The 11873-nt window shown below is 37.7% G+C and overlaps 1 protein-coding gene across 1 annotated transcript in view; it reads left to right on the top strand.

Moving 5' to 3' along the window:
- Window positions 1-4518: 4518 nt before the first annotated feature.
- LOC128368611 (guanine nucleotide exchange factor VAV3-like) overlaps window positions 4519-11873 on the top strand; it is a 46140-nt gene continuing 38785 nt past the window's right edge. Inside the window, exons 1-2 of the mRNA XM_053329464.1 lie at window positions 4519-4722; window positions 8050-8166. Coding sequence (XP_053185439.1) covers window positions 4519-4722; window positions 8050-8166 — 321 coding nt within the window. The remainder of the gene's footprint in view (window positions 4723-8049; window positions 8167-11873) is intronic.

Genomic DNA, 11873 nt, shown 5'->3' with positions numbered 1-11873 from the left:
GCGTTCAAACAAGGTTGCCTGCTCTGTTTATGTTTTGACGGTTCAGCTTCTGTTTTTTTTTTTTTTTTTTTTTTTGGGCTTCCATTTCCGGTGTCGTGCTCGCTTTTTTTTCTCACCGGATGTTTGCAGAAGAGAAACAATAGAGTATAATAAAAATAAATTAATAAAATAATAATAATAATATTAATTATTATTATTGTAAAAATATTAATTTTATAAAACAATAAATAATAATAATAATAATGATAATTGAATCAAGTAATTCAGCTGCATGTTTGCAGAAGAGAAACGAGGCAGCATAATACAAATAAATTATTAAAAATTTAAATTAAATAATTTAATCAAGTAATTTATCCGGATGTTTGCAGAAGAGAAACGAGAGAGCATAATAATAACAAAAATTCAGTATTGGTCGAGCCTTACTTTACAATTTATTATCTTCATGGCTGGATTAATCTGCTTGGGGCCACACTGGCAAATATGGGCTGCTGGACCCCTGAGGGACCCACCGGGTGGACTCTGAGGTCAGGAAAGCCAAATCTGTGGTTGGGGTGGAGCTGGATAGTCTGGGGGCAGTAGTACTCTATGGTGAACTGTGGCAAATGGGCAGTTCATTCAGCCACAGACTAATTCTACCAAAGAGCAAGACAGAGCGATTTAGGCACCCATTTTTGCCCAATGCCACCAGACAACAACAAGAACTGTGACAACAGGATAAAACAGCTGTGAAGCCTTATTACCATCACACACACTCATTCATCTTTCAGAGCTCTGGGCTTGACTATTGCAGCCAAACTACAATTCACAGAATTATATAATGGTCTGGGCAAATCCTCAATTCTGTTTGGCTGCAGGGTGTCCATTAATTCCTCATAATTGTCAACTGTATGCGTATGCGATGTTAGTGACGTTGAAGGTTTGTCCTATTTACTGGAGCAGTGAACACCATTTCCATGTCATAACAACTTGAGGTGGTAATGATTGTTCCAGGTATTAGTCAAGCCCTCAGGTGTTACCAGGGAAACTGAGTAGTGGCTTGTGAACAATGTTAGATTTCGATTTCAGAATGCATGAAAATATAAATTAGTGGTCTTCTTTTGCAAGTAACCATGGCGTGAGCAGGATAATGCCTTTCATGGTTTCCATAATCAGGAACTAATGGACTCAGTGGAGGCAACCATCCGACACGCTGGTTTACCCATCATCCATTAATTTCTGATAATGGACACTTCATCGGGCATTATCCCTTACATAATGTACACATGGAGAAAAACCAACATAAAGTGTCTTAGTGTTGTGTTGGGCCACCACATGCTGCAAGAACAGCTTCATTGTGCCTTTTCATTGACTCTACAGTCTCTAAACTACTGTAGGGATGAGCACTATTCCTCTAAAAGATATTCCCTCATTTAGTGTTTTGATGATGGTGGTGCAGAGGGCTGTCTAACATGTCTGTCCTAAATTTCCCCGAGGTGTTAAATTGGATTGAGATCTGGCGACTGTGACGGCCAAAACATATGACTCACATCATTTTCATACTCATCAAACCATGGGAGACCACTGCCATCAGGATAGAAATGTTTATCACAGGATAAAGGTGATCACTCAGAACAACGTTGTCTTGGTTTGCAGTGATCCTTCCCTATAAGGGGCAAGTGGACCTAAACCATGTAAGCAAAATGCCCCCCACAGCATGACAGAGCCACCGGATCCTCTCACTGTGGAGGTCAAGCAGCCTGTACTGTTCTCTGCTTCTCCTGCTTGACGAGAATAAACCAAAAGATGACTCATCTGACCAAATCACTTTTTTTCTACATGTCTGTTGACCAGGGCTGATGGTTTTTGCATCGCTGAATTCTCCAATGTGCATTCATCTTTGTAACGAGGGGTCTAGCACTGCAACCCTATTACAGCCCTCTCAAAGTAATTGTCAAAGGACTGTTCTTGCTGACAGTCTGATCACGTCCTGCATTGACATTTTCAGTCACCTGAGGAAGAGTTACTCCTCTGTTTTTTCTTACTTATCGCACTAATGCATGAGCATCACAGTCATCAAATGTGCGTTGTCGACCACAGTTTCCGACCCTATTTACTGATGTCTTTCCCATAGATCTAAATGCAGTCACTTTAGTCACTGTTCCTATTGAAACAGCACCCAGTTGAGCAGTCTTTGTGAGTGAACCTCCTGACATCCATGCCCCAACAATGAACCCTCTTTCAAAGTCACTCAGATCTTTTTCCTGTTGACATCTTGTTGCAAAATCTAAATCAAATGGGCCTGCTCAGCATTTGTATACACACCACAGAACAAGAATGGATGCCAATTGCTTGATTGTACAATGCAGTGCATCTGTGTGAAAGCATCTGCAGTCATTATGTTTATTCCTTTAGTTTGTCCCCTGTCTGTGTATTTTTTCAATTTCATTTTCTTCACTTCTTATTGATCTGTGTCCTGCACTGCTTGTTGTAAAATACCAATTCTTATCTGATTGGTGTTTATTTTTCATACTAATATTAATACAAAAAATCTCTCTATACTGGAATGCTATCTATTTACAGGTTTGCTGCAAAATAATTGAGTTAACACTGTGATTTAGGGATATGCAACATAATAGGACAAATCTGAATTTTAAAATTGTCTTAAATCTAGACACAGGGCCTCATTTAGCCACTAAAGCAGGACTTGTCTTAAGACCCATATCACGTGAATTAATATTTTCCTTTGGTGGCGCACATACCCAAACTAATTTTTAAATTAGATTAGCATAAATATGAGCAGTGATTCAGAGGTCTTATTCCAGGCAGTTTCTGGGGCCGCAGGGTGTTTGCCCCGCTTGCCCAGTTGGCAATCCAACTCAGATTTTCTTCAAGCATGATTAATTTAACTACTTTCATTGCTATGTTATTCCCCCACTTTCCATTAATTATGTCTAATCAACCTGTTTTCATCCAACCTGAGCTCTGGGACAATTCACACATGTCTAATTTCAACAAAGCATTTGCTGAAATTAGACATAGAGTTTTTTTTTTGTTGTACAAGGAGCGCTCTGTGGCATCTGACCCCTACAGAAAGGCAATCAAAATCAATTTAGACTATGTGACAGAGATTGAACAATTATTAGATGTTCTCCCTAATTTATTTTTAGGGAAACCGTCCGATATTGTAGAAACAATCAGATGGGTGCTGTTAGGTGACTCCTATTTGTATTCAAGTAATAATATAGCGCCTTTCACAAACCCAAGAACTCTTTACAAAAGATAAAACAAACAAACACATAAACAAACAAGAGCAAATTCTTCTCCTGTAATACAAGTTGAAATTGCACTAGTCTGATGTCCAAGGAAACATCATGCTGGCTCACACAGACAAGATGGGATCCCTCGGCTTCCTTCCTGTGTTTATGTCATGGGCTTAATGACAGCGATCTACAGTAAATCCCACGGCAGGAGGATGTCTCCCTGTCACTGTCAGATATCTTGACTCTTTTCTATCTGGTTATACTAAAATTGAAACATAGTGGCATATGCTAGAAAAATCTCTTATTACAGTCACCTGTCAAAGCTGCTTTAATCCACATGGAATGTAAGCTCAGAGTGGGCAACTGTGGGGGGTGAAAGGATTACTCTGTACATACTTCATAACATAGCCTATGGGGATGAGTGAATAAAAACACTGAAACGATAAGTCGATTGAAGAAAATATGAATTGCTAAAAACTTCAACAATGAGTCAATTCACGCATTTATCAAGCCAAATTGTCACATACTTGCTGCTTTGAGCTTAGCAAATGTGAAGATGTGCTAATTTGATCTGTTTTGTGTCATCATTATGAATTATCTTTGAGTTTTACTTTAAAAATGTTTCACTATTCTATGACATTTTATAGAATCAATGCTATTTGATCAAAATAATAATCTTCAGATTCAGTAGTCATGCAAATATGAATAATTTGTAGGCCTATGTATAAAAAAATGAACCCAAATTGTGCAGTTTAAGATTCTTAAAGTCTAAAAATGATTTTGTTAAGGCCTTAAAACCAGGCTAACATTACTGCATTAATCCATGCTAAGGATGTGAATATATCACCACAAACTACAGCCTCAGAAATAACCATTGAAAGTCCATTGACAAAACCATCAGAAACTTTGAAAAAATACCAACATTTGCGACCTGCAGGTGAACTCCTGCTCATTTCTGAAGTAGCACAAGGGGATGTATAATCATTGTATAATTTAAACTTTTTCATTTACGACCACCTCTGTGGAAATACAAAAGAAGGAAGGGGAAGTTCACACAGACAGAGGGGGGTTTCACGGCAGTCAGCCCAGCTGTGAGCTGCAGAGCGCTCTTAAACTGCAGCAGCTCTCTCTGTCCTGCAGAGGCGATGCTGGAGTTTGAAGAGACGAGCGGACGAAGCTGACGGCTCTACCATGCCGTGCACAGGTTTAAAATAGGAACAAAGTTTTTCTTACATTTGGCATTACACTGCTTTTTTCCCCCCCTCCCCGCCCCGACAACATGGAGTACTGGAGGCAGTGTGCGACTTGGCTGATCGGTTGCAAAGTGCTGCCAGCAAACCATCGCGTAACTGCGGACACGGCGCAGGTGTTCGACTTGGCGCAAACCCTGCGGGACGGGGTGCTGCTCTGCCAACTGCTGAACAATCTGAGACCTCACACCATCAACCTGAAGGAGATCAACCTCAGGCCACAGATGTCACAGGTACACTGCCAGTTTCTTCAACTTTGTTATTCTAACACGTGGAAAGAAAGTGTTGAAACATGTCCACATTAATGCAGACAGACTATTAGGCTACAGCAGGGGGGCATGTGATGTTAAATGTCAACACCCAGACCTCCAGTTAATTAGCTATATGTGCACAGGTTGTATAATATGTTGTATTAGCATATGCATCAAGCAGGTAGACTGTTGCTTTTTAAGAAATTACAGTACAAGATGAAAATGAAACCTGCAAAGTCTCTACAGAGAAAAAGTATAATATTAGGCTATATAGTTTTTAGATGTGTTGCAACACCTGTATGCAATAACTCATTGGGATTCACAAGACTTCATTCAGTTTAATGCAAAAATATGGGATGACTTTTTCTCTTTAGGTTATTCCATTATTGTAAAGATAGACTAGTAAATTAGCGCTAGGCCAGCATTTCAGGTTTTGCCATCTGTCACTCACACACACACACACGCACACGCACGCACACACACACACACACACACCCTTATGGTCCAGGACTGGGGAACAGAAACCTCTCCACTTTCTTCTGGTATACCACGTCAAATTGATAAGTGCCACTGTAAACATTTTAGAGAGTAACACCACACAGTAACCTCTGACAAACTCACTTGGAGATTATCATCTGGTGCTGACCCATCTTAACCGGTCAGTCTTACTTCTTCTTCTAAAACATGAAACTAAATGTAAACTCTTGTTGAGTAACTGAGGAATGGCTTCATGTTCCTCGGTTTGTGAAAACCAAAGGAATGGTCTATGGCTTGACCTCTCTTTACCCATAATTCTTCATGCTGCCACTAGAGAGGTCTGATAAAATCCTGGCTTTGATCCACCCATTAGTTGGAGGACTCTTACTATTTGTGCAGCAGCTCGTAGTTTGCTTATGAAGTCAAATAACACGTGTAGACAGCCATTGTACGTCTTCATGATGTTTCACTGCTCTGAAGGCCAAGACAACGTGCATCTAGAAATTTATTTTCTCATCTTTTAACCACGCGTCACTGTGTAGTTCCCACGTGATACACATTAATAGTGGATTATTTTAATGTGGTGAAAATACAAACAGTATATTGCTGAGAGTGAGGCATATAGCAGTGTATATATAGTGTATATATCTCTGATGCTGTCAAACAGAAATCTTTGGTGAGACAAATTAGAACAAAATGCTTTCTATTAATTAGAATAGAAATTAGTGTGCTTTTTGCGCACACTTCCTGTGCACCGGCTCGTACTCACGTCTTTCAAACAACATTACAAGTGATTAGATCTTCATCAGCCCCTCTTAAAGTATGATACTTGTCACAAAAGTGTTATCTAGTCAGACTCATAAAACATTTGATTTCAAGTAAACTACATTACACGTATTGGCATCTTAAGGTTAACAGTTGGACAAAAAGTTTAAACCTACATTAGGCTGATAATATGTCACTGGATCTTATAGGTTTAAAAACTAACTGAATAAAAGGTTTATTTAAGTTTCTCAAAATTCTCACAAATAAATAGATATGTTTAAAAAAAAAACCTTCACAAATCTTCAGTGTTACTCAGTTTATTGAATCAGACCTAAGACTGAATGCCGTCTTAAGCTATACAGTGTACTGTAAGTGCTCTATGTCCATCCATCTTTTATCTTTTTGATAGACAGAGAAAGAAAACCCAAGGCATAAAGTGCCGAACAATGGATAGTCAAGGCCTGCAGCTGTAGGCCATCTGAGTGCAGTTGAGAAACGCATGTGTGTCAGTGGGCTCCTGATTTTAAGTGGCCCTTTCATTGGGTCCTGCTGACCTCCGATCTTAGAAATGAAAACAAGCGTATGAAGGACTGGAGGATGGAAGTGCAGTGTACTGTGATAAAAATGCACCCAGAAGTGCTATTTTTGTTGCACTGTGTATTTGTCTTCTGTGCAGATGCAAAACATGAAGTGGAAAAATGAAGTAGTGAATTTTTTTTATTTATAGGCCATGAGAAAAAGGTGTGTTTTTTCAATATATAAAAACGTCAAAAAGCATGGCAGACAAATCTACAGAAACGGGCTCAAACATAGATACATAGATTGTAATTAAACAAACTCCAACTCGCTCATGTATTAACTTTATTCATAGTTTATTATTTAAAAAAAAAGACTCAGTGAAGTCGAGGATGGATTGTTTATTGGACAGTAAAAGTAGATGTGAAGAGAGTGATTATGCAGCAGGCGTGTCTGTAATCAAGAGTATGAAGCTGGTGGTGGTGCAAAGCCATCATGCTCGTGTACTTCCTCTGCAGACAAACAGGGCCCCAGGGGGTGGTGGAGTGATTACAGGCGTCTCCATGAGAAGCTGATGCGATAAAAAAGAGCCTATCTATTCTCAAGAATCTTGTTACAGTTCTGTTTTACTACAAATTATAACAAATGCATTTCCTAGTTTGGTCATCCATTAAAAATGTACTCGAAAAGGCAAATTATACCGGTAAATTTAATGACTGCATACGTGCTAACTGCACTGCATGTTTTTATGCAGACGATCCTGAACCTTAACTCATAAGCTTAAGCACATTTAATGAAAAGTGTTTGATAGCACTGTTCCCATTAAGAAAAGGATCCTAAAAGGAAGTGGGACCAAAAAAGCACATGCTTAGTGGTTTCAATTCAAACTGTGAAACTTTCAGTTTTCACTTTCATTGTGTATGTGTGTTGTTCACCTTTGCATTTATAGAGGCGATTTCAAAATCTCTGGACTACTGTCATGACACTGTTGGGTTAGGTTGTTGGGTTTTATTTACCCAGGTTATGAGATATTAGGCCATGAGGTTATAAGTCATGGTAGAACTATATAATGAAGGTAAATAGGTTTTAAAATGTATGAATTTGTTATCTAAGCTCTGAAAAATGATCTTTAAAACATTCAACAGCATTGTCTCAGTCTATGATCAATGTTACTGTTAGTCTGGACAATAATAATGATAATAATAATAATAATAATAATAATAATGATAATAATAATTTCTAATAATGACAGAATGTTGATTTTGATTTTTTTTATTTCCAATTTGGGTGAAACAGCCCTTTAATTTTGCAGCTAGTCCAGGTGTTGCCAATTCTAATTATGGATCATATTGTCCTCATCAAATACAAGCAGAAAGAAAACATCCAAATGAGCATATTCTAACTAAAGCAACCTGTGAGGCTGGACACCACTAAAATACTGCATGCTTTTTACAGTTTGGGTGAACTTACTCTTTAATTTTACTACTAGAATTAACATGTTTGTTCATAATACATAACTGATACCAAATTGTTGTGTGTCAATTGTTGCAGTTCCTGTGTTTGAAGAACATCCGGACATTCCTGGCGTCTTGCTGTGAGGTGTTTGGGATGAAGAAAAGTGACTTATTTGAAGCCTTTGATCTCTTCGATGTTCGAGACTTTGGAAAGGTATTTATCACCCTGTTTATTCACCACAACACAGTGAAAGTGATGCTGTTTTCTCTCCTCTTCAATTTTGACTTGTCCTAATAGGCAGCGCAGGTGTAACTAATAATATTAATGACGGTTCTCTTCCATTTGTTTGGTTGCAGCCTTTATTAAAATTATAGACTACACCTGTGCCTTTACTACTACTGTAAAAAAGGGTCAATAGCAGCAAATGCCAAGTTAATGTCATCTAGTTTAATTTGATGTAATTCAACAAGATAGACACATGCTGCCATTTCTCTTGGCTGCAATGACTTATGATGCATTTTTAAGAAGTTACATAACCGTAACCCACATTTGAGAATTGGTGACTCAGTTCTTTTTTTAAAAATAGGAAATCATTCCTCAACAAAATGACATAATAGTGTCTAGAAATAAAACAGACAACATAAGTTTATTAATGAAATTGACAAAATAAATTGTGCAGTAGTTTGGAAAAAACAGCTCCCAGTCACACACATTCAGTCCAGTGAAAAATGTATGTAGTGTAACATGGAGCCAGTCAGAGGTGTAATATTTTTTTAATTGTGTGCATGCATGTGAGTTTTAAAGCAGTCAGTATTCCCCTACTCATTGCGTGGTCTTTTTACGACGCACTGCTGAAGGGATTGGTGGACTTCTTTTTTTATTGCTGTGTTCTTGTGAGAGCCGGTTTTAACTGTGTTCACAGTGTTACCAGGTCAGTGGGTTTGTAGTGCGTTCCTCCTATACTCTGTGGAGCCTGATTTGCTGAAGAAAGCACTCTCTCTCTCTCTCTCTCTGACCAGCCTTATTCCCACATTTCCTCAGTTCAGTGCATTCAGTGCACAACTTTGCCTTAAAGCGCCATGAGTTGTTGTCATGAGCATCTGTTGGCCTTCCTTAAGGAAAAAACTTTATAATGTCTTCCCAAAGCGAGTTCATTTTCTGTACTGAAGGAATTTATTGTACACACTTGCTATAGTATATATTAGTATATAGAAGATAAAGTCTGTATAAGCATCATGTCTGAAATGACTTAATTTGATTTACCCTCTGTCCTTTAATTACAATTTTTTTTATTTCTCCAAATTGAATTGTCTATTTTAAATAATTTAACAGCAGTAGTGGTAATTAACAGTATCTCATGTGGTTTGAGAGTTGTAGATATACCTTGTTTATATGCGAGACAATTTTAATTAAAATAAGTATTCCCCAGGCAAAATGCATATCAAAGGTATTTTATACTTTATTAAAACATTTCATTCACTGGCCTGTAGAATATAGAGAGTGGTCATTAGTGTAACAGAGCTAAGAGGGGCCGCATATTGAGCTTTGCGTGCAGTTTCCCACACAGACTCTCTTTTCTTTCAGTTCAGTGTGTTGTGTTCTAAAGAAGCTTCCAGTTAATCTGGCTGCTGATAATCCCACATGGGAGGTGCTGCCTGCAAATATGTACAGTACATCCAAGCCGGGCTGCATAATCTCAGTCATGTTCAAGAGTTGTCCATCAAACAAACAATGTTTCAGCAAAGGGAAGATTGTGTGGCATCATTACTTTTTTTTTTTTTTCTCATGATTGTTTTCATCTTGTTAAAAAATATGGGTGTCTGCAGGTTCAGTGGTTGGGTTGGATGGGCTCCAGGAAGGGTTGTACAGCCGAACAAGAAATGCTCAATCTCTTCCTTATTTTTTCCGGAAAACATCCAAAGGAGAACATCTCAAATCTCAGCCAATCTAATCCACTTTGGCTGAGTTGTGCCAACTCAGCCCGTAGACTGAGCATTAGTCCACTGCATATCTAATGAGAGCTCTCTAACCTACATTCCCCTGCTGACTTACTACAGGCTTCACTCCAGGCAGCCACGCTGACTGCATGCAGCGGCCTGGAGGCTAGAGAGATGAAGGCAAGAGGCAAGAAATGTGTTTATCGCTTCCCTCAACATAAAATTATATTAACCTCTTGACTGCAAAAGCAAATTGCTTGCTTACTAAATTCAGGTGAATAGAGAAGGCCTTTCTATTGAAGGGATTGGCTATTTTTTTAAACTTTTTTTTTCTTTTAGAGAATTTAACAAACAGATGAAAGCTACTCTCTCTTCCGTATGACTAATTCAATTATTTGTTTGCCAGGAAGTTAATTTGCCCAGCCCAGAACTAGTCACATAGAAACATTTACCCCTTTAAAACCACATTTTACACCTTTCTTTACGTATGGATTAAATAGATATGATATAATTTGTTACTTAGTGAGTTTCAGAGGTGATGTTAAAGGCAGATTTTATTTCCTTTGGACCAACACAGCTCCTGTTTTAAGTTGATGTATTAAGCTAATTAGCTGCTGGTGGTAGCATTATGTTAAGCTAACGGACATAATCAATCATCTCATCTTTCGGAGAAAAAAAGCGAGTAAGCATATTTCAATTTAAGAAAGTTGACAAATTCTTCATACAGTGTGATGAATAGATAAGTATCATCACCAAACTTAAAAATATGGGAATACCTTCTAAAATGCTGAGGCTTGTAGACTTTTAACCCTTCCCCATCAATGCAAGGCTGCTCTTGTTTTCCATAGCCTGCGTCAATTTCAGTGATATTACTATTACTGTTTTAGTGCAATTACTTTCTCAAAAAAACCTTTGCTAAATGGTTTTGAACATGTTAAATTGTGCATTGTGTATGTCCTTGCTTCCTAGCTTGCAGCCTTCATTGCCTTATTACTATGCATTTCTGCATGTGTACCCCAACTATCATTGGAATAGCATAAACCAGCAGCATAATGTGAGTCATTACTATTTTTAGTGCTACTAGGATACCTTTAACTGGCTGTGTATTAGTGTTCTTAAAAAATAGCACCCAAATACTCATGCTTGTATATTTTAGTTAATAAAATAACGTACAGACCGACATTCACATTTAATTCGTGACATGATGTTACAGCTTTCTTTTTTATTAGTTTCATTTTTTCATTGTACGTTGGAGATTTAAGATACACTTTGTCAACAGGCCACAGTAACCATGGCGGTTGGACTTCAGCTTAGCTTGTGGTTTTTCTTCTTAAGTCACATGTGGCATAAACTAGTGTGTCATATCTGTCAGACTTGTGAGTTGTGAGAACAAGTTGTTTTTAGGACAACTTACCCTTCACAAAGTAAGCAAATATGTAAATTCTGTAGTTTTCTGTATACGGGTTATTATTTGTCTCTAGAGGAGAGTGACTAAACACATATATGTTTTTTAATATTAAATGCCTTAAAAAAACAGTAGCCTATGCTGCACACAATTATCTGTCATAAGTGTTAAATCAGTAGTAATGGGTGTTATCTGCAGGGATTGAAATTTACACTCATAATGACAGTTGATAAAAGTTGATAAAATGCATTCTTGATACACAGTTTTCTCAATGTTAAAGCCGGTTGAATCTAATGCTGCTAAAATTATGCTAAAATATTTTCTTCAATCATTAGACTCATTTCAAAATAAGTTGTCAAATTGTTGAAATAAAGTAAAACTGATGTATTTAAGTGTAATTTGGTACATTTGTCAGGAACAGATTGTTGAATGTTAAAGCTGCAGTACTTTACACCAGATTGCAAATATAAAACATATCTCAGTTCAAAGACAGAATTTTTTGTTTTGTTTCAGAAAAGATTTGAATTTTGACTGCTGTAAATAACTTGTACAGATGCAGGTACTCTAGCAGCGTTGAA

This window comes from Scomber japonicus, chromosome 12 (genome assembly GCF_027409825.1).
Source record: "Scomber japonicus isolate fScoJap1 chromosome 12, fScoJap1.pri, whole genome shotgun sequence".
Taxonomy (NCBI): Eukaryota; Metazoa; Chordata; class Actinopteri; order Scombriformes; family Scombridae; genus Scomber; species Scomber japonicus.
Note: the sequence above shows the minus strand (reverse complement) of the source record. Positions and strands in the feature narration are given on the sequence as shown.